The 27,960-nt window shown below is 39.9% G+C and overlaps 1 protein-coding gene across 1 annotated transcript in view; it reads left to right on the top strand.

Moving 5' to 3' along the window:
• Window positions 1–25,890, top strand: part of LOC147144125 (uncharacterized) — a 33,842-nt gene extending 7,952 nt beyond the window's left edge. Inside the window, exons 3-4 of the mRNA XM_086038370.1 lie at window positions 24,501–24,653; window positions 25,102–25,890. Coding sequence (XP_085894496.1) covers window positions 24,501–24,650 — 150 coding nt within the window. The 3' untranslated portion in view covers window positions 24,651–24,653; window positions 25,102–25,890. The remainder of the gene's footprint in view (window positions 1–24,500; window positions 24,654–25,101) is intronic.
• The last annotated feature ends 2,070 nt before the right edge of the window (window positions 25,891–27,960 follow it).

The following is a 27,960-nucleotide window of genomic DNA, read 5'->3' as shown; positions in this document are numbered from 1 at the left end:
GTGACACTTACAGTAGTACATTGTCGCTTACTGTACTAACACACAATACACTCATGAAATATGTAACATTGTACACTCATACAAAAGTTATACAGTATATATCAGCGGCCAAAAGTTATGTAAACGGTTGCAGTACTCGTTTGCTGATTAATATAGATAGGCCGACATGTTTTTTTGTTTTTTTTCAGGGCTGATACAGATTAATAGTACTCAAGGAGGTGATAACTGATTTTTGGAGCCGATATTCATTTTCAATAAAAAGGAAAATATTGGCATCAAAATCTAAAAACAAAAAAAAAAAATCTGAATTTTGTTGAAACGTCTTTAAGCATATGTTTATTGAACAATTTTCAGATTTGCGTAATGTTGATTTTTAAAAAATTGTTATTACTATTTTTTTTTAGTTTTTATTATTATTATATACATTTTGGTTAGAAATTTCTTACAAAAAGTTCAGAGATCACTCGGGGTCGTCAGTATGTCTTAAAAAGTTAAATGAAAACTGAAACAATAGCTCCATATAGTTTCTACAGTAAATAAAGTCCTCCAAAATTTCAAAATGACAGAAATGTTACACTTTCAAATATTTTTGTTTTGATTTCAACACAGTTTCAAGTTGATTTATTATTGGCCATCAGATTTTTTAAAAAGGCAGATGCCGATATTCGTCAAAATGCAGAATATCGGCACCGATAATTTGCCCATCTGATACAATACAATACAATACATTTTTATTTATATGGCGCATTTCATAACAGCTAGAGCTGTAACAAAGCACTTTACATACAAACAATAAAAAGGCCATAATACAACAAGTGGAATCAATAAATTAACATAAAACACTATATACAATAGACACCGGAAAAGAGCCGAAATTATCAGGTCCAGTCCGGTCTATCCTACAGATTAACATGTGACACCATTTTGTAACTATGCACGTTCACACATGTGCCCTACACCTCCATTAAGAACAATAATAACATTCCCGGGGAATACTACCTACAGGACACAACTATCAACAGGATTGTAAATTACAACCATCACGGTGACACTTACTTACCTGCAACACACAGGACATCAGCGACAGTTCCAGCCACATATGACCCAGCGAGCTGCACATTGTCTACTAACGGTTCCAGAATTTCCAGGTTCAGGGTAGTCCATAGCCATCTCAGGTGCCTTAATGAACTTCAACAACTCTTACCTTTTTATTGTTTATTGTTTGTTTATTGCTTTAAAGGATATCCCCTTGAGATGCATCATCTAATTGCCAAGGGGATCCTGACAAATCATACAAATAATTCATATTATTAAAGAAAGAATCCACAACACAATACAAAACATTAAACCACAAATCACATACCAAGCACACCCATAGCCGATCACTCACACTTGATGCCCTCCTAAGCCTAGCCTCCCACCAGCCATAATTATTCATAACATTCATTTGTGTCATTATAATAAAATATGTTTCATATAGGCGGCACGGTGGTCGACTGGTTAGCACGTCCGCCTCACAGTTCAGAGGTCGTGGGTTCGATCCCGGCTCCGGCCTCCCTGTGTGGAGTTTGCATGTTCTCCCCGTGCCTGCGTGGTACTCCGGTTTCCTCCCACATTCCAAAAACATGCATGGTAAGTTGATTGGACTCTCTAAATTGCCCCTAGGTGTGATTGTGAGTGCGGATGTTTGTCTCTGTGTGCCTTGCGATTGGCTGGCAACCAATTCAGGGTGTCCCCCGCCTACTGCCCGAAGACAGCTGGGATAGGCTCCAGCACGCCCGCGACCCTTGTGAGGATAAGCGGTATGGATAATGAATGAATGAATGAATGAATATTTCATATATAGCATACAAAACTTAAGGCACAAGAAGCACTTTGTATACATAATATAGTGGCAGGAGTGTCAAAGTTTTGTCATGGGCCACATCGTAAACATGTTTTCCCTCGGAGGGCCGTTATAACAGTGCACTCATTCTTTATAAATGTAGGATCACCTCATATTACTACATACTGTGTACACAACTAATGGATGGATAACTAGTTCTGAAATCAGAAGCCAGTGAAATAAAACAAAGAAAAACATTTGTTCAACTATTTGTCTATTTTAAAAAGGAGATGCTTGCATTATATCACCGTTATTAAAAGTGAAGAAAATGTGCAATTTTTATGTTGTAGCAAGAAACATGAAGTTAACATGCACAACTTGATTTGCCTTGCCTGGCCACATAAAATGATGCAGTGGGCCGAGTCTGGCAACCGGGCCTTGAATTTCATGCTTGTGATATAGGGTAAACAACTGTAAGCAAGTAGAAAGCATGTCCAAATGAAATGAGTCCAGCAAGAAATTGAAATCAAAAACAGAGATGTTTGATAATGAATAAATAGAGATGATTTCAAAGTATGAAAACTGGTTATTGATCTAAGACTTGGGTCCCCAACCACTTTGGACCGGGCCGCAGCAGGCCGCACAGATGATAGAATGAAGGAAGAAAAAATGTACGGTACTTCCAGCTTATTTATTAGCAGAGGCTGAAAAATATTTTAATTTGAAAAGTGACAAGATTCTCTCCATTACGTCTATCTATGACTGACTCTTAACACATGTCAAGTTGTCTCCATCAACAACGCTAATATTAAATGCACAAGCTAGCAAATGAGTAAGATAAACAGACGTACTTGGAAAGTTTCTTTGCAATGGTTAAAATGCGCAGTGAGAATTCAACACAAGAGCCTATGCCCAAGAAGAAAAAGAAGGGTACATTTCACAGACAATACCAGCAGACTTGAAATATGGATTTGCGACGACAAGTGATTATCCAATATTTGCAGTCAATGCAGACTTCAAAATTGATTACTGATTTGTAAGTGCCTTGAGAGCATCATACTTGGTAGCTAGCCGCTTTGCTAAGGCTAAAAAGCCATTCAATATCGATGAGAAAAAAAACCCGCTGTGGATTTGGCCTTGCGTGCGACTGTGTTACTGTTGCAGGATGTGGACAATCAGGCGACAGACAGTAAATGAAATTCACAGTGGGGTATGTTGGATGAAAGCCTAACATAGATGGCTGTGTACGTATTCTTACAGTGATACCATTGTGCGCTGACTGTAACTATGAAAGAGTGTAATTTTCCACCATGAAAGCACAATCGTACTGTAGATGGTGACCAACGCTGTCAGATATTGTTTATCTGCAGAGTATCAAGTTTATCATTTAAGATTTAGGACATCATATCATTTGTCACAAAGAACATGTTTTTTATTTTTTTATACGAACATAACACAAACCAGCAATGCCAGCGCGAAAACATTAACATAAAGTAAACAACTTAATACGTACAGTCCACAAAATAAAAGTCAGGAAAAGTCCAACATCCAGAATGAGAGGAGCAGAGTCCACAGATCAATCCCAAGAGGTTGCAGGTCGAGTCCGCTTCTGCTTGACATAATCAGTAAAAGGTCGCCAGATTTTTCCAAATGTATCATGAGTATCCGACTGACCATACCGAATCTCCTCGAGATATAAACAAGACATCATATCATTCAGCCATTTATGATAGCTAGGTGGCGTGGTACACTTCCATTCTCTTAAGATGACCCTCTTTGCAATGACCATGCCAAACATGATGGCTTGCTGGGCTGACTGGGAACATGACAGAGTATGAGCTGAACAGCCAAATATCACCGTTAAAACATCAGGTGCCATAGCTTTCTTATATATAAGATTGTACAATTGAAAGATCTCAGATCAAAAGTTCCCAAGCGAGGGGCAGAAAAAAAATCAAATGCGCTAATGTGCCATCACTCCCCCTCCTACATTTATCACACAATGGTGAAATTGAAGGAAAAAGTCTATTCAGCCTGGTCTTAGAATAATGCAAACGGTGTACAACTTTAAACTGTACAAGCTGAAGCCTGGCATTTATTGAACAAGACTCTATTCCCGCTAAAGCCCTTTCCCACATATCAGTTGAGATCTCTACACCCACATCTCTTGCCCAAGCCTCGTTGATTTGTCTCGAGGAAGCCGGTTTAAAAAAAAATGGACAAATTTTGAAACCAAATGGTTGGAGGTTGGAGGTTTTCTCAGAAGCTCAAAAAAATAATGTTGCACTGACAATTTGTCAAAATGAGCTAATGAACGGCTCTCAAAATGTCTTATCTGCAAGTAATGAAGGAAATGACCAGGTGGGTGACTGAACTTTGTTTGCAATTGCGTAAACGATGCAAACCCATCATCAATGTAGAGATCCTTAATTGAAATTATACCTGTACTTGACCACTGCCTAAAAACAGGATCTAATATGGCTGGTTTAAATGATGGATTTTTGCATATAGGTGCATAAATAAAAAGATCCGGCAAATGCAAGATCCTCTTGATTTGTTTCAAAATTCTTACTGAGTATAAAATAAAATCTTGTTTAAAACTTTTCAAGGGGATGTCTTGTTTGCTAAATAGTAGATATGGTAAAGTTGCACCAATATAAAATTCACAATTATAAGACTCTATTTCAGGCCAGCATGGCATTTGGCCCTCATCATTATCACTCTGGCACCAGAAAACCAAGGCCCTAGCATTGCAAGCCCAATAATAATGCCACGAAATGGGCATTGCTGTATGTATGTTTAAAAAAATAAGAAAGTCTCAGATCAGAATAAGTTCACTTGCACCCAAGCAGAAATAAAGGTCAGGCCATAAAGTGTGAGGAAAACCACAAGAGCACAAACTTTCCACAACTAAAACTGACTGTTACACTTTGGAAAGAAAATGAGTCAAACTGAAAATATGCAAATAAAATCTCGCAAACACACATATATGAAGGCATAGAAGACACAGCATACCTTAAAGAAGGGAAGTCAACCCAAAAATATTTTTTTCCAGAATATGTTCTATGCGGGCCCACTTTTTGAAATATGGCATTCTGATTAATATTGTGTTGGTAGAATATAAGATAAGCAGCAAAATACACCCACTTTTAGCCAGCTCAGGGAACAGCCATTTTGTCACTTCTGTCGACTGAAAATGACATCACAGTTACTCAGGGCTCAGGTAACCACCAATCACAGCTGACCGGTTTTCTGAAGCTGAGCCATGATTGTTCGTTATCTGAGCCAGTCAATCACAAGGCATATATAGAAAAATGGAGAAGACATACACAAGGAAGGAAGAACATGTGAAGTACACAGGAGGGCCTCAGTTGTGAGAGGACAGACAGTCCCTTTTGTGAATAGGGAACAATCCGCAAATATGGGCCATTCTACTGAATTGATTCAAATTCAGAGTTGGGAAATGTGTGAAATTTGTATTTTATTTTAGAAAAACCTTTATTGTATTCATGTTGCATCATATCTAAGGGGCACAAATATAGTAAAAGTACAGTCAATTTTCAAATAGTATTTTCTAGCTTTTCCCAAATATTTGGCCTGTCCCTAAAATGTGTCACTGCCGAAACACACAATTACAGAAGAATAAAAATAATTCTACTAGCCAATTCATATTTTTTTCCATTCCCCCCTCTACAGAGTCTCAATCTATAAATTAATATATATATAGTTTTGACATAAAAAACAATCAAAATTAATTTTTAACAGAATTTAATATGACTTTTTCCGAAATAAATCTAAATGTATATGCTATTTTTCATTGTAAAATGTAGAAAGTTGATCATATTGACTTCAAAATTCATAATTAATTAAAACAAACATACCGTTAAACAATCATTATCAAAAATTGTTGGTTGATAATTCAATACGTTTTATTTTTGTTAAAACATCAGTTTTTTCAGTATTGACTGCAACATTTCAGTAGTGACCATATTGTTGCTGCTGTTGCAGTAATACTTTGTGTGAGGATAGCATTGTAATCACTTCACTAGTTTTGCTATATTTTTACTTTTAACATGTATTTTAACTAATGAAACATTATTTTTTCCATTTTCTAGTGCTTTGTGCTGTGCTCAGGGTTGCGGGGGGGTTGGGGTTGATCGCAGCTGACTTAGGGCAAAAGCTGGACCGGTCACCTGTCCATCACAGGGCTCTTCATCATTGGAAAACTGTTTTCCTCTGCTCATCTTAGATACGTTTTTGTAATGCGCATACGGCGCAGTTTTGCTCAGCGTGGGTTGCGGCAGAAAGTGGAACTACAGTACTGAACAGTATGATCTGGCACACGGTTAAAAATAACGCCATTTTACGAACATTAATTAATGACATTTCTGGACACATTTCTACGTCCCTACAAATGTTCGTAACTCAGGGGACCTCCTGTATTTATTCCCAAATGCGAGCACTACGTAATATTGGTGAAGGCGCGCCAAAAACGAAAGGTGTGATGTTGACACTGATACTGAAAAAATAACTCATCGCTGGCTTTTACACAATCTTCATTTTAGTCAGCTTCAGGGAAACAATTCTGGGTGTGTGTTTTGTTCCCTTTGGCTTTTGTTTCCTGATATTTCACGACACGAAGAAGAACATAAAAAGAGACGGAAAATAGACATTAGACAAACTCATCAGCAAGCTCTACAGAGGCTGGATAATGATCCTGATCATTTGAATCAGGTGTGTTGGAGCAGGGAGCCTTATACACCCAGGATACCGGCCTTCGAGGACTGGAGTCTCTGGTATAGATGTTCGAAGCAAAAGGACGGAGTCAGCAGCTAGAAAACACGAATGGAGCCACATACTATGATCTGATTTACTCATAGCCAGCGGTACAGAGAGGGCCTAATGAGGGATGACTCAAGTGACAAAACACACGTTGTAAAAGAAATACACAACCAGGACAAGTAGCAAAGTCCTGATACACAACCAGTCAAACTAAAACTATCAAAGGATTAATAGTACTTCATGGTATGAGGCATCAAATATCAATGGGTCTCAGTGGGATCATTGCAGTGTTAAGGCTAAATCTATGAATAGAATGAGTGTTGGCAATCACATCGTCAATGGAACTAATGAGTGTAGTGTCTTTGCTTCGATGGATATTCCAATAGGATAGAGATGTTGTTGTCCACACCTCAATGCAATCCATGTGTGCAGTCTAATGCTGGGCATGGACTGTACAAAAATCACCCCATTTCATAGCTGATTCAGAGTTAACCAACCAACTTTGACTTTGCTCTGCAACAGTGTCCTCGCTCAGTTGAAACAGATTTTGCAATGAGATTTTCCAACCTTTGAGACATCTTCCATTGCTGCACCTGTGCAAAGTTGACAAATAAGCTGCTTAAATGATGTTATTATAATGGGTGTTGTCCAAAATGGTATAACTGCTATGAAGTAAGTATAAAGTTTCATTGTCTGTGCATGACCTACTGCTGCCTAAATCAAATATGAATAGCTCAATCAAAAATGCCTGGACATCATTTCTCAATTTGGAGAGTGATCCGCTTGTAATATTGTTCTTACTAAGAACGTAAGATTTCCAATAAACGACTCGGCTTTCCCATTCAAATCTACAATGGGCTCCATAGATCAGTGTTTCCCACAGACAAGAAGTTTTTAAGAGAATTTAATAAAAATATTTAAAAAAAAAAAATTAAAAAAAATGGGTCGCGATCGTAGATACTGTATGCATACCTGTCAACTTGTACGTTTTCCCCGTATTTTATACGTTTTTTGATCATTTCAAATTGTGCACGCCGTATAACAATTTTTGTACGGAAAAAAAAAAAAAAACTCGTTTTTTGTTAGACCGATCTCGTCTTGCCCATTTAGGCTCTAATCCGGAGCGTCTGTTAGCGATTCCCACTGAAAACTTCGGCCGACTTTCACTAGCAAAATGCCCCTGCACTTTAAAATACTATGCTCAATCTATGCATTACATACACATGTATTTTCATAGACATGAACAAGATGAGCCTTTGCTAATGATTAACGATCACGATTAGCATTAGCGATTAGTATGTTCAGTCAACAACCTACAATCATCCACAATTCAGCTCGTATATAAATGTCATTACACACAATTGTCTAAGTTAGTTTTAGACGATGGTTAAACAAGAATGAACCACAAACAGGCAGTTGCCTGCCTCTGGCTGGGGTATTGCATCATGCAGCCACACACGCAAGAAGCCAAGCACGGACGAGACGAAGACATAATTACGATGGAATACATAAATACTTTTGGAGACTTGGAAACATTCTACATGGTTGGAGATAAATAAAAGACTTATTTAATCGATCTACAACCATTTTGGTGAGTTTAAAGTTATCTTACAGTAACTTTCTTTATATTACATGTGTGAATCGTAGCTCGGTGGAAATGATGTGTACTAAGCGCACAATTTCCTCCCAAAATGCGACGTTTTTTACCCTTCATTGTGCATTTTATGGCTGGTGCGACTTGTACTCCGGAGCGACTTATAGTCCGGAAAATATGGGACAAAGAACATGTACATTAGCACATAATGTAAAACATTTTGGGATTAACAAATGATTTTTATACACACAATTGAGTAGTAATGTCACTGAGTAATGTGGTAACAATTTTTACTCAAAATCTTTCCTTAAAATTCACTAGACTGCACGATATGAAGTGTAAAATAAAACAAAACTCCGTACTCTGGTACTCCGTTTTCCTCCCACATTACAAAAACATGCACGATAGGTTAATTGGACACATTAAATAGGAAGTCAAAGCAAACATTTTTTTTCAAGAATATGTTCTGTGAAAGCCCACTAGTTGAAACAGGGCATTCTGATAACTATTGCGTTTGTGGAATAAGTGTTAATCCACTCGTCTTTAGCCATCTCTGGGGCCCGCCATCTTCTGTCAACTGAAAATGACATCACAACTGCTCACAACGTCCAATCACGGCTCAGATTCAGAAAACAGGTCAGCCATGATTGGTTGTTGTGAGCAGTTGTGATGTCATTTTCAGTCGACAAGTGGAACAAGTGGAAATGACGTCCATTTTAGTCATGACGCCGTGTGTCGCCGTACACAGTGGGTTATTCAAATGCCGGAGCAACTCTGTCCGCTCAATCATGTTAGCGGGTTATCTAGAATGTTTCAGAAATCGTCATTTTGACTTTAACCCGAATATTGACTGCAAGTAAACATAGTCACTATAGTGCTTGGGACACAATGGAAGAGGAGGCATGGGCGTCGTAAAATCGAAACGTCGTAGGTCGCGTACGTCTAATACGAGGATTGCCTGTATCATCACTTCTTGCCTTTGGAGTAGAAAGAAAGCCATTTGTGCGTCGCTTTTCAAGATCAAGTCCGATCTCAGTACTCTCCACCGCTCAAATGTGAAAATGTTTCCCCGAGCTTTTGCCCGGCGTCAGTCACTAGCAAGTTTCAATCTTTTTTTTTTTTCACTTGTCGCGGTTTTCCTTTTTCTTTTGCCTTCCTCTGAGAAACTGTGGATGTCTGGGGCGGCGGTTTCTTATGAGCATATGTAGAATCCATTACTGCGAAATGTTAGCTTCTAGTCGTGACTCTGTGAGACAACAAGAACACGCCATAATGTCACATCCGCAGAAAGAACGCAAGAAATTCAAACCCAATTCCAGTCTGAAAATTATTTTTCACGATTTTTAAGATGTTATTTATAAGATTTGTGAGTCATGAATGGTCAAATGAAAAGGCTAAAGATATTTTGGAAGCGGGGCAGGAGGAGGTAGAAATATTTTGGACATATGAAGCAACGCTCCTCAATTTCCTCATTTAATGGAGACGACATAGTTTTGATTAACACTTGCTCAAGCAACTATGTCGCAATTCACCTGTGATCCACCAAACGACCCCCACCCACCCCGCCACACGTAATCTGCGTTTAGGGAAGGGGCAGTACTACCCTGGTATAGAGGTGGAATTTAATCTGCACAGTCATCTCTTCATGTCTCATGCTGCTTCATTCCTTCTGCAACAAAGCATTACATTGATTGATTTTAACATAACAAGACTACTCAAATTTATCTAATGCCACTATTTTCACTTGTCATTGTACAAAAAAAATCCAGACTTCCAATTTAGCCGTCAATTTAATCGCAATGCTTGATTCTGCACAACGATGAAATTTGAGGACAAGTTTTGAGGACTTTTACAACATTTCTCAAGATATTTTGAGCATTCGAGAGCATTCTATTCTCAAGCTTTTTTCACCACTTTAAATTGGCGGCTATTGTGTAAAACTAACATCTGAAGTGGAAACAGAACAGTAGTATCAATCTTGCGCCGCTGACGTCAGTCTAACGTCACAGTTGTTGACCTAGATGTTGTCTGGCTAAAATCTGCTTTAAAAAAAAAAAACATCAGAACAAATGCCTAAAATTACTGCTGGGGCTGTTTTGGAGGTTTTTTTTTCTGCAGACACCATTTTTAAATCCAGATTTAATCAAATAAGTGTCAATGTTCGGCCCATTAGGGAGGACCTTTAAACTTTTGTGATGTGGGGGTAGACAGAGCTGAGTAATAAAAAGACTATAAAGTAATAAAAATCTCCATTGTCAGGAAAGGGGAGGAAAGAAAACATGTTTGAGATTACGGGAGGACTGCACTTCCAGCAACAGAGGATAATAAATGGAAAACATTGTTGCTAGCTGCAATCGCAGATGGCTAAAAAAAGAAAGAACCCAAGTAGGGAAACTAGTGAAAGAGAGCAAAACTAGACAAGAATAGAAGGATGCTGGGGTGATATGGGTCTAGCTGCTGGAATATTCACAACTTCTCAATTTCAATATTTGTGCAACAATGGCAAATAGAACAAATGTTCAGCAAGGCTTTTGTAATGAAATGAAGAAGGCACGCTTGATAGGATTCTACAACTACACTGGCACTCAGTAGAGCGCAGCTGTCTGACAAAGTTGAACTGTTAACAAAAATAAAAGAGTCCCATATTTGTGTTTGGTGGGGAGAAGCAGTTTCTGCAATGAGCAGCTTGCACTCTAAGCCCCCACGCACAAAAGCAATTGACGGGGCTTACTGTCATACTCACAGACCTGGTGCAAGACAAATATTGCCATTGAAAAACATTTGCATAGTTTTTGTGTAATCTAGCTAACTAGCTAACAAAATCAATTACACACTGAAGAGAATGGCCTTACTGTTGTGTTTCGTACTTGGCAGTGGTGATGATAACTGTCTGGATTTCTCATTGTCTAACAAAGTGTGTTTACTGTTATCCTTTAATAAAAAGACTCAAAATTGATCCATCAAAACCAGACCATCTAAAAAAGGCTGAGAAATCATGCACACACACCAGAATGCAGAAACTGCGATGAATAAAAAGCAAAAATAAACATTGCATCTTGGGCTTAAGTCTTGGCTTCTCCCAATACATGAGTGCATGTTAAACATGAAGTCAATTTAACAGTCATTTGAGAGTGGCAAGATAATTCTTTTAGCTCTCACTAAGAAGGATTTTGAGGTTTTCCGGCGTTCATGTGAGTAATGCTAAGGACATTTTGAAGGCAGCATCCTCTGGATCATCCGTACAAGACGGATCCTGAGACCGCATCATCAAGCGGTTCTTTGTTTCCCAAATCAGCAGCTTGCTCTCATACTTTAGCAAGGAAGGACCACGGACAATATCAGCCTCTGTTTGTTCTCTCAGCTTCATGGCTGAAAATATGATTTTGTATTTCCTGTCCTCATTGAAGGGCCCTTTAGCTGCCACCAAGGTACTATATAAGTGGAGGATTGTAAATAACACACACATCTAAACTACATTATAGGTCCATGTGGGTTTAAGGATATTTTAAAATTGTCAAGAAAAATGTGTTTTGTGAAGTGTGAGTAAGCCGAAAGTCAGTCACACACATGCACGATCACACAGGGTTTCTTAATAGTACAATCGCTTGCACGTTTCACTTTCTTTGGAGCCGTATTGAGCAAAGATACAGTGATCCCTCGCTACTTCGCGCTTCAACTTTCGCGCCCTCGGTGCATCGCGGATTTTTCAGAAGCATTCATATCAAATTAAAAATGAAACAACACAGCCATATCGGCAGCGTCCTGTACGTGAGCTGATTGGGTGCGCATCATCGCAGCCTCTCGCTTAATCTCGTCCACTGTTCAAATGTGCCATTGATTTAATCAGTCAAGCCGGATACCTTCTCCTCCATATTTGTAATGATGTGTTTGCTCTAATAAAGTTTTGTAAAAATCGGATAGTACAGTACATGAGCTGTGTTTATAATTTGTGAGCGCAGGTCCCGACCGTCCAGCGGCACGGACGACTTAGACATCGCCAAATAAAGTGTGAAAGTGTTAGTTAGTTTTGTCTTAAAACAGCTTACCTTTATCTACAATCCCGCCTTGCATTTTATCCAAAGGACTTTATTGATGTTATTGTGCAAAGATAAAGTTACTGCATGATTCCTATCCGGCAGCCATGCTTCTTCTTCGTTTTTGAAATGAAGTAGGAGGAGAAGAAGAAGAAAAAGCAGGCGAAGAAGGAGGTAAGAAGAAGAAGCGGCCGTTTTTACTTTCACTTTTCACGACGGCGACAAGCGTTTTAAAGTGCAGGATTGGATAAATTACAATATGGCATTCTAGTTAAGGTAAATCAATTTTATGATTAGAATTAAAACGGGCGGCACGGTGGTCGACTGGTTAGCACGTCCGCCTCACAGTTCAGAGGTCGTGGGTTCGATCCCGGCTCCGGCCTCCCTGTGTGGAGTTTGCATGTTCTCCCCGTGCCTGCGTGGGTTTTCTCCGGGCACTCCGGTTTCCTCCCACATTCCAAAAACATGCATGGTAAGTTGATTGGATACTCTAAAATTGGCCCTAGGTGTGATTGTGAGTGCGGATGTTTGTCTCTGTGTGCCCTGCGATTGGCTGGCAACCAGTTCAGGGTGTCCCCCGCCTACTGCCCAAAGACAGCTGGGATAGGCTCCAGCACGCCCCGCGACCCTTGTGAGGAGAAGCGGTACAGATAATGGATGGATGGATGGATGAATTAAAACGTTTAGTTTTTAGCGAACGTTCCGTCGTGCTCGTAAGCTGCCGCGGTCGGTCGAAGCTAAATTCTGATCACAGCCTGCAAGCCTGGTATTTATAATCTTCATTTTGCATTTTTATAGTTAAATTGATTGTTTAACAAGTATTTAGAAGTGCGGGAACCATGTCGGGGTTTGCAGCAGCGTAACAGTGGCGCAAATCCTCCCAAAATAAAACTGTACAATAAACATCATATAATATATATCATAATAATCATGATGATAATAATAAGTCCGACGCTACTTCGCGTTTTGTTCATCGCGGCGGGTTCTGTCCCCCCATTAACCGCGACGCTTGGTTTGTGGAGCCAAGCAGTATTTGTCAGATGAATTTGTAAACTGATTTGTAAGTGAACCGAGGTTCCACTTTCCAAGAGGATCCACCTTAGTTACTAAAAATGTTTCCTTCCTTGGAGCTGTGGAGGTCCTGAAGCTCACTCGGTAACTCAAGTCACTGCTCACAAGTCTAGGCAAAAAAACCCCAAACAAATCTACCGTATTTTCTGGACTACAGTGGGTAGTAATACTCATGGCTCAGGGAACGACCAAACACAGCTCAGCTTCAGAAAACAGGTGAGCTGTGATTGGTTGTTACCTGAACCCTGCGCAACTGTGATGTCATTTTCAGTCGACAAAAGTGACAAAATGGCCGCCCCCAGAGATGGCTAAAAACGGTTGGATTAACTCTTATTCCACATATGCAATATTTATCAGAACTAACAGAACTTCAGCTAGTGGGCCTGTATAGAACATACTTCCTCTTTGAGAGCATGGCTAACCAATGGAAACAGGAAATGTTACGGTGTACATAAACCTGAAGGAGTGGCCTAGAAGATTAAAGGTATAATTAATATTGAGGATCGATTCAGAAAATGGACGCAGATAGAATGAATAACATGTATAACATTTTACAAATGTGATTTGTTTTCACAATACTCATACAATACTCGCTTTCACAGTACCGAGTTTTGATTTTGACTTTTGAGATCTTTAAAGCACTGCAAGTGCTTACATGTTTTGTCATTATGGCAGAATTCAATGATGTATAAAACTGAGAGAGAAAAAAAATAGGATTTCCCTGCTAAAAAACAAAAACAAAACAAAAAAACAGCATAGGCCAGCATGGTTTTGTTGTTGTTTGTTTTCATGCTGGTCTTGTTGGTGTCACCAGCAAGAGCAACGCAGTAAAAACAGCCGCCAATGTTTGACCATGACACACACTGCAATCATACTGCCAGGGAAATTGTCACCATTTTTTTATTCACACACAAAGTCATTTCTCTACATTACTGTAGAATGCTTAAAAAGTACATGTATACAGCATTCTCGACATGGAAGAAATATAAACACAAAGAAAAGAAAAGAAAATACCTAGCCTACAGTGCTGTTAAAAAGAGGTTTCACAACTACATTAATACTCTTACTGGTTGCTTTCGTTCAACTTCAATGCTGAGTGTTTTATCACTTTTGAGATTAAAGTAGATCACGTCATAAAAGTCGGTGCTAAACTACCTTTTCGACAGTGTTATGTAATGTCTTACGTAAATTAAACATTGGTCCTGAGGGCGGCACCATAGTGTTTGGAACGATATCCAGCTGTGACTTAAAGCGAGCTAGGCAGCTGCTGGCAATCATGAGCTGCTTCACGCAACCTTCTCACGGCAGTAGCAAAACACACAGACACGCCAACACACACAAGCACACATCCTGTTGCATATGCCCACATTGCTCTCAGATTTAAGTAGAGGGCCCCTCTCGTTTCATGCCACCGTGATCACACTCATTGCCACTTCCACTGTCTTGTTCTTGTGTCCTACAAACCAAAACTTTCACTAACATAGTGTAAGATCACTCAAAATAGTAATAATCATATAAGTATAAGAATAAGTCTAATACAAGAACGAGTAGTATGAGTGTAATAACTTTATTCGGTCAAACACAGTTGCCCGTTGTCTTTCTTCACGGTTATAAAGTGTAATGTGAGCCCCGTATTCCCTGGTGGGAGGGAATTTTAAGAGTTTTGTCCTCCTCCACAACAAGGGACGCGTCACTCGGCTGTGTGACGCACACAGTTCACTAAACAGGGGAGGGGAGGGTCCAGTTAAAGACAAGCCCATACATGTAGTTGTTTGGTGGGACCAACACTTGATTTAGACTGGCATAGGGGCCATCGGGGTAGTGCTGTTCAAGCACACATCATGTTCACTAAACATGTCCACTAAAATTGTGTGTGTGTGTGGGGGGGTATATACCTGTGTATTAGGGGTGGGCGATATGGAAAAAAAAAATCTAAATATTTTTTTCAAAAAACTTGATTCTGGTTCCTAACGATTCACAATTCCGATTCTTAACAAAAAAAAAAAAATAGAAGGAGTTATTTTTGGACAATTCACATGAACTTCTCTGTTCTTCAATTTCATGAACTTTTTACTATTTGTGAACTTTACTTTACTCAAAGGGCTGTTTTTAACCAGTATTTATTTTAATACATTTTTTTGCATTATTATCTCGTATTATTTTTCACAAGAGCTTTATTTTTTAGAAGTTCAAGACAATACAATAATGCAGCTGTCACTGAAAACATGCTACTGAACACCAATTGATTGGATAACCTTGTCTTGCTTTAGAAAGAAAATATATATGACAAACACAATGCTGCATTTTATGGGCAAGCAAGGAAAGGCTATCTAATCTCAGCAGTCTATGTAAACATATGATGCAAATGTATGTACAGTGTTTATGTAAAGGCTGCAGCTGCGTATTCTAGTCGCTAAATATTAGCTGGATAGGTGCAATTGTGTGTTGAACTTGTTGGCTCAATGTTGCCATTAGACCTACTTAGCCGATTCTGACTTTTGGGTCATAAACTGCATCGCGTCAGTTCCATGGCGAGGCGTCAGCCGAATGAGCGAGCCGGGCCGCGAGCCGGGCCGCAGTCCGGGGAGGATCAGTGACCCCGCAAAGAGCGACCGCTGCAACACGGCGGCTGCTGGAGGGATCCGTCGGCAGTGCCGGGCGCATGCCCAGAGTCAACGGCACCGCGGCCCGCGCTTGCCAGCCGGTTCGAAGCGAGCGCCTGACCGAGAGGACCACGGCAGCTCGAGTGGGGGCGAGCTTCCGTGCTATTCCGACGCAGCTTCGGCGGCAGGAGTCCGGGGCTGCTCACACACTAATCTGACCATGTTAAAGCGGACGTCAACCCAAACATATATTTTTTAGGAGGATCACACACTTTTTAAAAAAATTGTTCGTACTTTGTTCGTAGCTTTTCCGCGCGGCTAACTAGGCAGTCGACAAGCAGTCTGCACTAGGCAGAGCAGGGAGGGAGGGGCGCACGGGGCAGGCTTCAGCAGTGTGTGCGGGAGCAGCAGACCATTAGGAACAGGCGTTGGCAAAGCGCTGTTGGTATCGAAGTCAGTGGTTTGGTATCGGTAATATCGATGCCACAGCAAGCTAGTATTGTATCCGTTCAAAATGTTTAGTATCGAGTAAGTACCGAAGTATCGATATTTTTGACAAGCCTAGCAGGATATGTGCATTTGTGTGTTGAACTTGTTGGTTCAATGTTGCAATTAAGGAAGAGGTACTTAGCCGATTCTGACTTTGGGTCATGCCGCATCGCGTCATTCTATGGCTAGGCATCGGCCGAATGAGCCGGCTGGGCAGGCCCGAGCAGGATGACTGACCCCGTGAAGGGCGACTGCTGCCACTGTGCTGCGCGGGCAGCTGTGGAGAGCTGTGGGAATTGGCCCAACCAGAGTCGCCGCCGCTGCCCCGGACGAAGCGAGCCGAGGATCTGAGTGCCAGTGGGGGCGAGCTAACGTGCTATTGCTACGCATATTCGGCGGCAAGAGCCCGAGACTGCGCGCACACATTTTTTTATTTTTTTTTAATAGGTCGTACTTTGTTCGTAGCTCTTCCGCGCGGCTAACTAGAAATCGAAACTTAGCACCGACATTCTAAAATCTGAACGGTTCCGGGTGAACTGGAACGATGGAACTGATTCCACTCGAATCCGGGGGTTTCGGTGCCCAACCCAAAGGGGGGCACAGCCGTGCATGTGTCTGCCGAGCAATTCATCCTCATCGTCAATATTTTGAAGCAGATGTAACGCCTCCTCTAATCTAAAACTTTTTTTTTTCAAGATAAATGTATAGCTCATGGTGACCAGCAGCCTTTATCAATGCAGCCGCTGGTTGCGATGGAAACCTTAATCACGCGATCAAAAAAATTGACGGCGCCAAAAGTGGGTTGGATTAACTTCGAAAATAATGTGCCCTGCGATTGGCTGGCAACCAATTCAGGGTGTCTCCCGCCTACTGCCCAAAGACAGCTGGGACAGGCTCCAGCACGCCCGCAACCCTTGTGAGGATAAGCGGTATGGATAATGAATGAATGAATGAATATATATATATATATATAGAGAGAGAGAGAGAGAGAGAGAGAGAGAGAGAGAGAGAGAGAGAGAGAGAGAGAGAGAGAGAGAGAGAGAGAGATATTAACAGCATATTGTGATGTTTTTTATATGAGCTCTTTTTTCAATATCGTGAGGTAATGAAATCTTTTTATATATCGCCAACCTCTCTCGTAACATTTGGATATCCTGACATCCCTAGTGTGTGTGTGTGTGTGTGTGTGTGTGTGTGTGTATATATATATATATATATATATATATATATATATATATATATATATATATATATATATATATATATATATATATATATATATATATATATATATATATATATATATATATATATATATATATATATATATAAGTTGCGCACGTTGCAAAGCCAAATTCATATACCATGTTCGTTGTTCTTTGATTTATCGTTCAACAGTTGTATTTACAGGAGAAGAATCATATTAAAGGATAAAAAAAGCTATTTGAACAGTCTTTGAATCAAAAATATACTTAAAGAATGTGGGAGTAATTATTCATATAATAATTACTATCATTTGATAATCATACATTTGCTGCCCATGATGCTTTCATAAACTAATCTCAAGAAGGTTAGGAGAAGTCAGGCTAACATATGCTAATATGAAAGTGATTGCTGAAATTTCCTGCCACATTGTTGGTTTCTTTACTCATGTCTTACCACACATGTATTGAGTAATTTTCCACCTACATGCAGACACACAGACAGACAAGTACAAGACGTTTCAACTGCCCTTTTGCTCACCCCATCGTTTAGAGTTGGAACGTCCATGTATGTAGAGATGTGAGAATAAAAAGAAGGGAGACGGAGAGACTTTTTTAGAACGCCTGTAAGAATTGTATTGTACCGTTCTTCTCCGTTCTCCTTGCAAGCTTTGAAATTCAAAGAGAGTGTCTTCATCTCCTTATTTTGTGTGGTTTTCATAAATGTCTATCTGATGGACCTGACATTTAAATTGGTCCTTTGAGCCGGATCCCAAGATACCTGAGGCTTCCGGGAGCGGAGTCGAGATCCAGGTAAAGACCGTGGCCACGGCATTCAGACCCTCTCCGGGACTGTGTCTCGGCTCTGCGTCTGGGAACTGAGGGTTGACGGGATACCGAAGGAGTGAAGACAACTCTGGTGAGTAGGATACTCACAGATAGGCTTGGTTTGAGTGTGTCGCACTGATGAGACAGAATTAACCTGTAAAGCCATGAAACAAACCTCGAAATACTAGTCCCTATCGAGTAGACTGAGTAGTCTATAAACAGGAAAAGGGCAACGGTACGCGTAAAAAGGAGTGAATGTGCACAGGTGTGAGTGGAGGTTGACTGCCTCATTCTGAACAGGATTTTGGAGTGGCAACTGTCTGAGGAAGCAGAGTCAAGAATTCTCCGCCACTTGTGGTAGAAGCTTGAGAATGACCTCAGACAGAAAGTAATTGCCACACTGTTCAAGGGAAGTCAGTACAGTCACTCTAGGTGAACCACTGACTCCAACATGGGCGCAAAAAATATTATTTTAAAGGATCCAAAACAGGGATTAACATGCAAAGATTGGACATTTGTAGAGAATGAATGTTCTTCAAAAATAAAACACCTAAATCTATGGATAACAAAATACAACTTTGCTGGCGGCGGCACGGTGGTCGACTGGTTAGCACGTCCGCCTCACAGTTCAGAGGTCGTGGGTTCGATCCCGGCTCCGGCCTCCCTGTGTGGAGTTTGCATGTTCTCCCCGTGCCTGCATGGGTTTTCTCCGGGCACTCCGGTTTCCTCCCACATTCCAAAAACATGCATGGTAAGTTGATTGGATACTCTAAATTGCCCCTAGGTGTGATTGTGAGTGCGGATGTTTGTCTCTGTGTGCCCTGTGATTGGCTGGCAACCAGTTCAGGGTGTCCCCCGCCTACTGCCCAAAGACAGCTGGGATAGGCTCCAGCACGCCCCGCGACCCTTGTGAGGAGAAGCGGTATAGATAATGGATGGATGGATGGATGGATGGACAGACACTGTGCGTGATATGCAACAACAAGGCCCAGTCCCGGAGCAGACAATGTGGCAAAATAATGGAGCTACATTGGATAATGGGGTTTATGTCAGCACAGATAACAAGCCTATCCTGCCAAAAAATCTTTTCAAGTGGGCAGCGGTGTTGATTCAAACTCAGGGTTGGTAACGTACAATAAGTATCCAAAAATAAGAACTTCTCTTCTTGCCCTCGGAATGATGTTGTCCCTGAAAAGGAGAGTATTGTTTGCCTCCCCATTAATAACGTTACGACTTTTGTCATACCATGGTCTATGATTACTTTGACAAATTCTGGTCTTGATTCTTATGGTAAGGCTCATATATGCAACACACAAGTTATGGTCGGTCATATGTTTGGTACTTATTGGATGTAGTTGTGGAAACGGGGCAAGATTGGACTGATTGGACTACTGACCGTTGTGCAAAAATTCCTCGCCCCTATATCAAGTTAACTCACGTCATCATGGGTATTCAAGTGACTATAAATACCACTAATTGGAGTTGCACCAATGATAAAGATGGCACAGACCCTTGTATGACGTTGTATTTAAGCCCATACATCCATGGACCGGACCCTTACCATGCTATTACTCTTTGCGTGTCTTATGTTCTGGCTGACCCCTTCGAAGTTGTTCATGTCCTTGTGAATCGAACTTCTGGAATCTTGATAAAGTTGAGAAATTTTCTGTTGATGACAAATTCTTTATCCTATAACTAAACCGACAAAGGACAAGCCTATTTTTTCCACTGATATTGCAGTTGCTAATTTTACTTGTGTTGACCTCACAGGAACTACTAATAAAGTGGGAGTACTAAATTCTACATGGTGGAGGACTGTTGTGCACCAGACGGGGGCACTGATCATATTCAAGGACAAAAAAAAAGCTAATAGAACAGTCTTTGAATAGAAAATATACTTAAAGCAATACTGTCATGTCAGTTTCTGTTGATTATGGCGGCGCCATGTGGACAAAAGCGGTAGTGTTTTAACAAAAGTCAACCACATTTCCCATGAGCGCAAGCACGTAGTGTCGTGAAATCCTGAGCTCTCGCTGGCCTGCAAGTTGGACTGCATTACATTTCGATTTCCAGTGGCTGTGTGAAAGATGTGTGAAAGATGAGGTAATGGAATTTAATTTTGTTTAAACAATACTTTTGATTTTTTGTTTGTTTTGGGGCTTCTGCCATGACACCAGTAATAGCACGTAGACGTTGGAATCGACTTCCGTCCTTATTTATAGCGAAAGGAGGAAGTGAGTATGCCGTGAAGAAATTCAGGACTTTTGTATTTTTTTGGGTGCCAGGGTTGATCCCATCCTCCTCAAAGTTGCTTAGTGCCAGTAAAAATGATACAGACCCCCCCCCCAGGGCTTGACAAAGTCCCATTCAACTGCTTGTAAGTCAATGTTTCATCAAAAGAGTTGTGAAAGATTTGTATTAAGGTCGAATTGATGTTCAGTGCTGCTTTAAAAAAAAAAAATCCACGTCCAAGATTTTACTCAAGTAAATAACTGTTCCAAGCTTTGTAAAAAAATTGTAGTTGAAAAATATGATTAATCGCAATCAATTATGTAATATTTAGCGATTAATTCGTTAAAAAAATGTAGTTGCTTGACAGAACTAATATATTAGTGCAGCAGGGGGTCGAAAAAAAGAATCAGTAAATCTAAACCCTCCACAAGCATCCTCGATCCATTCCCCTCCCCCCTGCTTAAAACTAGTCCTAGTTATTCCCTCGTCTGCGACAGCCAATTGGCGGCGAGAACTTAATGTACATGTCACACGCAAGTGCACAAGCAGACACGCTGCCAAATAAAGAATAATATCAAATAAAAACAGGACACACACACACACATGCACAGTGTGGTGATTGGTGAAATAAAAAAATATGGGGCACATGTCATTGTGTCTATGGGACGATCAAACTTATATTTTTTTCTTTATTTGGCTGCACGTCAGGAGTGTGACATCTGCGTGTGACGTGGTACCGGTTAAGTTTGCCATTTGGCTGACTCTGACCGACTGGGACCTCATGAGCGCTAACCCAAGATGGCGGCGCGGCGTGCACGGTTACGGCAGCGTGTCATGACCCAGCGACATGGCAGCCAATCATTTTGTAGTGGGGTGGAGCCAGCCTCGGAGGCTGTCCGACCTCGGGGCTGCTATTAAAATATTTTTAAGATGATAATGATTATAATTGGTTCAGTGAATTGATTTCTACAATGATTCAGAGGGATTGTCCCACACGAGTGTCATATTTATGAATGAAATACCATGAGGTCCAACCACGTGTGTGCGAAGTGTCTGTGCGCCTCGATTAAATTTCCTTCCTATCTACTCATCACTATCATAAACAGATGGTGGAGGCTATAAAATAATCATAATAAATGATAATAGAAAATAGAAGTATATTATCATCCGCATAATTATATATTAATAATAAAACAATTAAAAGTAGGCTACGCTATAGATATTTGTGTAAAAAAGAGTTAAAGGTCAAAGTCGAAAATTCACGATTGTAACTTTACTTACATCCCACATGTTTTGAACCTGCCTCTTCATTTGATACAGTAAGGGAAAAGGGAAAAATTGGCAGGCTGACTCTAATGTTAATATTCTCTTCTATGGAAAATGGTTTGATATCATCTGTTTTCAGTATGTCTTTGATTCAGTGTCCAAATAACCTATTTGGAAATTTGTCTATCAAGGTTGACAGTTTGCGTGGTGGTTAAAGAGGAGGACCCGAATGCAGGGAAGCACGGAGGCCTGCACGAGGGCACCATGTACTTCAAAAGAGGATATTATTGTCAAAAAAGAAAAACAAAAAGGCAAACAAGGCAAATTTTTGTCAAAGAGATGGCTTTGTTTCCCGGATAGGGCCCGACATGGATTTTTTGGAGGCCGATGCCGATTTTGGCAGAAAAAAAATACAGATTACTGATTAATCAGCCAATTCATTAAAAAACAAGTTGCAATGCTTAAAGAAGGCAGAAGGCATTGCGTGGCCAATGCATTTAATTCATTAAGTTATAAGGACACAAATCCTTTTCATATGCGTGTTTGTGTTACAATTAGTTCATGTGTTTCATATTAAGACATTTATGTTTGATTTATGCTGCACCATGTTTTTAGTTGATTGATTGATTGAATGATTAACACCAACCGTGACTTCTTGTTGTGTGTATAATAATAGTGACATGCAGGTCACTGCTCATTGGATTGCTCATCTAAGCATTGTTTGTAAAAATTACGATTTGCTTTGTTTTGAATGAGTGGTCCATAGCAACAAATTTAATTTTACATATACATATATATACACATACATACATATATACATACATATATATATTTAAGGATTCAAGGTTGTGGTATAGATTTATATGTAACAAATAATTAGATCAGTGTTAACTTGTGTACAACTGATATAAATGGTAAAGAGTGCAAACTGTAAAGATAAAAACTATCAGCAAACGGACGATTATTTTGGCTTATTGTTATTATTTTGTTCGAAGGGCCATAAATGGCCGGCCGATGAATCGGTCGGGCACTAGTCCCTTAACTTATTTTTGATACTTTCCTAGCACATGAGATTTTTGAGATATTTTGTTTTTGTTCTGTTTTTAAGTTCGACCTATAAAAGCTTGCGCAATACGGATTTTACAAATGCGTTGTAATTTATAACTATGACGTTTCCGAAAAAAAATTGCACCTGTTGCTGAGCCTAATCCTTAATTCATAAATATTAATAGATATTTTACTCTTACTTGTTATATTGTTGGTCTATTTTACCATTATGAAAACCTGATATTCTAGAGAAAAAATTTGGGCAAATTCAGAATCAGTGCAAATAAATCATCTAGACATGTTTACTTGCACCTCTGCTTAAAAACATGTGGTAAATATTTGTTGACCAGTGTAATGAACAAAGTCCAACAAACACTGGGATTAAACTCACCACAGCAGGAAACAAGACATGATCAGCAAACATCACTGAGGATAATGATCCAACACAAACAAAAAACAGGGAACTAATGCTGCATTCGAAGCAGGTGGGAAGTTGGATTTCATCCTGTTGGATCGTCCCAGTTCTGACATCAAAGGGTTCGACCAAATAACTTCATGCAGGGAGATAGCATCATATCTTCACGCAGTCAGTACAAATCACCTTGTGAACATCAAGTTATTTTGAGTAACAATTAATGAAATGATAAATAAAGATAAATGAATAAATATGCCTTTCTAATCTTGTAAATGATGTTTTGCCATTTACGGTCTGTGTCTCCATGGGGGCCGCCATTGTTGAGTGACATCACATTGAAGCCGGTCGGTGAACTGGGGGGGAGGGGTCTTTTCTTTTTCCGATTTCACAACTCAGACCTCCCATTTCAAAGGGGCATTGCAGTGCACTTTTTCGTGGTCAGAGGTCGGAAAAGTCCAACTTCCCACCCTCCTCGAATGCAGCTTAAGTATTAGCAAACCGACGAGACAACGAGATACATCTGGACGAGACACAAGCGGCTGGAGGGAGCTAGCTGATTAGTAGACACTAGGGGCGGGGCTGACGAGAACAGGCGGTAACAAAAACCTAATGAGTTAATGAGACACAGAAAAACAAGACCGTATGGAATGAAACTAAACCGAACCACCACAATGCAAAAGTTAACCACAAACACCTATCATGACACTGACACTAGATTCATTTTCTAGTGTAAATGCTGCCAGTCACGCTGAGCCACATTCTTTGTCTTGTCATCAGATAACGTGCCAGCGTACTCGTGACGATCCCATCTTTGAAACAGTTTGTTCGATAAAGCCTTGTCGCTATAAATATTAAAGAGGCTTTAGAACCACTGGCTGCTTCTCATCAGTTTTGGCGTGATGTCAAAGGGAGTGAGCACAAATATCACAGATATTGAATAAACGCTCAAACGGTGGTGTTTATTTTAATATCAGCAGCCAACGACAAGTGGCAAAAACCTCGATACTGTTTGCCATTCAGAGACAATTGTGTTCGGTCAAAGATCTTGCTTTTTTTCTCTGTATTACTATTTGTGACTTTTTATTTTTTTATTTTATTCTTTTTAATGCTAGGCCCGAGAAGCAAACCACAGTGGGGATCAGATGACAGCAGAGAGGTGCAGCCGGATTGCCAGAACGCTGAACCACGTGGCGCTGGGACTCGGCATCGGAGGCGTCCTCCTCTTGATTATCTACATTGTGGTTTTGTCCACCCTGGTGTAAATGGTAAACTTGTTTCAAAAATGTCTCGGAATCCTGTGCCCCATTTTCAAACCAAATCAGATCACTCTGGCCGTTACATTGAAGTCACGTGATTGACTGTCGGTTGAACGAAAAACGTACAACATATTACTCACATGGGACGATTTGATCTGATGTGCTTTGTTTGCAACTTGGCAAAATTCAAGTTATCCAAATATTTCTTCTGATATTTGATCCGGGTGGGAAGTGAACTCCTTTCCGACCAGCTTCACTGGTGTTTAGTACACATTTCAAGCTAATCCCGCAGAAGGTGCCAATTGAGCAGGCACTTTCAAAATGAACTTGGAAAGTAATAGAATGGACTTTCCAATCCATCATGGGCCAATTATCACAACAAAGATACGTGAAAATAGCCTGAAGAGTGAAATCATCCTGTGCATGAATAAGTGCAGTTTTTCCTTTTCTTTTCCAGGAGAAAAATGCTTGCTCTGTCCCTCAAGAAACACCCTTCCTCATGTTGTCAGCGCTGCCGTTGTTTTCGGCCAACCTACGATGCCCTCATGGCCTCAGACTCTGGAGTCCAAATTAACTTGAACATGGCTGATAATTACCCCCACTAGTTGAAATCAGTTGTGTAGATTTGTTTCTGCGGTTTGGCTTCGGTGGGGGTCTCGGGTTTAAAAGGGATTGCAAGTGGTCTTCCCGTGTAAAATTACTGTCTAAGATGACTTGCTCCTCCTTTCCACAGATGAATGACTTGTATTAACTCCGGCTTAGTGTTTTGTCTTTGATGCCTTAAAAGTTGATTGTACCACCACACGTGCCGATGTATAAACAAAATTAATTAAAAAAAAGAAGGATACTTTGACATTATTACTGTAGCTTCCTTCTACTGTGCTTTTGAATGTGACCCGCCCGTCTATGATGAATAACCTTCAGAAATGTTTGCTTTCATGTCATGAAAACTAACCAAAGAATTTGCAGCAGGAGAGATGTATCGTCTCCTTCTCCAATCAGTGCTAGCATATGTAAGCCAAATAGTAAACTGAACCCCTGGTCACAAAATGAGCAGAAGGCTAGCAATAGCCAGTCCATCCATTGTGGTGGTTATGAGGTGGTTGTTGTGACGTGGTTGTTATCGGCACTTTGTCCTTGCAGAGCGTTTATGTTCTTCTCTCATCCAAAGCTGAAAAAGCAAACCTGTACTTTGTAACACATTTCTTTATAAATAAAATTTCAAATATTTTGAAAGGAAAAAATACATACTTTGCTTTGGACTCTTTTTTTTTACATTTTTTAAAATTATTATTATTATGATAAAACACATGGTGTTTGTTGTTGAATTCAATTGACATAGTAATCAATGTTTGACGAACGTATCTCATGTCAAAGTGGGTCAATATTTGTTAACTGTCTTCTCTCACTACAATAAAAGAAGAAATTATCAACTGTGGTTGAATGCAGTCTAGTAAATGTCAAACCTCCCTTGTCAATTATTAAACCACAATCTCGTGAATCCAACACTGTCGAGCAGTCATCATTGGCCGGCCACTTTTATCAACAGTTTAGTATCTAGGGAACAAATATTCCCAACCGGGTAGCTCGGTCAGTAGAGTGCAATACGGTACACGGCTGGGAGAGCTGGACGAGGGATAGATATTTCTGACGGGGTTATAGCACCCCCTAGTGCTGTTGTAGCGCTGTGCGTATTTGGGACTTAACAAAAGCACAAATATGGCATGAGAGGAACTGCATGTAAGCTTCTCATTTCCTCATTCTCTTATAAGTGAGCCATGGAGAGATCAATGGTGATGTTTTCAGAGGTTGAAGTAAGCAGAAGTAGAGGTGTCCACATACATTTTGGTGACCATTGATCGCCGGTTTTGGACTTTGAATGGACAAATTGTGTCAAGTTCCTCCAATGACTACCACCAAGACTGTCTTATTGGAAGAGGGAGAGCGGCCTGGCAATATTGCAGACAAGAAAAGGGCATTTTGAGAATAGTTTACTGATTCGACCCAAAAACAAATTGATCAAATTGAAAATACAAGCTAGTATCATTTTTTGTTCTGATCAAAAAATACATAATTGAGTTTTTAAAGCAACACTGTGTCATATGTCAGTATTTGTTGATTATGGCGGCGCCATGTGGACAAAAGCGGTAGTGTTTTGATAAAAGTCAACCCCATTTCCCATGTGCGCCAGCGCGTAGTTTCGTGAAATCCTGAGCTCTTGCTGCCTGTAAGTTGGACTGAATTACATTTCTATTTCCAGTGGGTGTGTGAAAGATGAGTCGCGATGAGGTAATGAATCTAATTTTGTTCAAACAATACTTTTGTTTTTTTTGTTTGTTTTGGGGCTTCTGCCATGACACCAGTAATAGTGCGTAAAAACGTTCAAATCGACTTCAGTCCTTATAGCAAAGAAGGAAGTGATTATGCCGTAAAGCAATTCGGGATATTTGTATTTTTTTTGTGTGCCAGCGTTGCTTCCATCCTCCTCAAAGATGCTTAGTGCCAGTAAAAACGATCCAGACCCCCCAGGGCATGACTAAAGTCCCATTCAACCACTTGTAAGTCAATGTTTCATCAAAAGAGTTGTACATTTTTTTTAAATTAAGGTCGATTTCCTGCCCAGTGCTGCTTTAAATGAAAAATGGGCCATCCTGCCAGGATGATCCCTTTAAGGAAAATCAGCAGTTTGCTAGTATTTGCTTGCAAAAAAATGTGGTTTTAAATATATAGTTCATATCCCATTTAATTCCATTGGATTGATTTAGTCAATGAACTCTTACCAGATAAAAATGAATCAGAGATAATGCTTTTCTAGTCGACAGTCCAACTCTCTTTCTCATGCTTTCTGACATTTTTTTTGTAGCATCAAAACTGCCTAAGTCAAAGAGACTTAGGCCGATTTTTTAAATTTTTTAAGGGACAGTGTAGAATATTTTAATTATTCAATATTAACTCATTTTAAAAACCCAATATTAATTTCAATAAAACAATATGAAAAACATTATGTTGTCACTTCAACATATTTTTTTTTAAAATATAATCATGTCTAGTAATCTCTAATTATATAAGGCGCACAATCTACACTACAATCTTATTGCTTATCTACAATCTTTGGACACTTCGAGTTAAGACACCAGTTCACCATATTTATAATAATAATTAAAAAAAACAACTCCTAATTTGGCCAGGGACTGAAGACTCGTGGTCCTAAGTATATATTACACACCACAGGTTATTTTACTGAATTTCCATGTTTAGATTTGCATGTTTTTGTCCAGTTACAGTTACAGGTACAGGTACAAGTCAGGAAGAAGAA

The sequence above is a fragment of the Filicampus tigris genome, chromosome 8 (genome assembly GCF_054856515.1).
Source record: "Filicampus tigris isolate MCC_2025a chromosome 8, RoL_Ftig_1.0, whole genome shotgun sequence".
Classification (NCBI taxonomy): domain Eukaryota; kingdom Metazoa; phylum Chordata; class Actinopteri; order Syngnathiformes; family Syngnathidae; genus Filicampus; species Filicampus tigris.
Note: the sequence above shows the minus strand (reverse complement) of the source record. Positions and strands in the feature narration are given on the sequence as shown.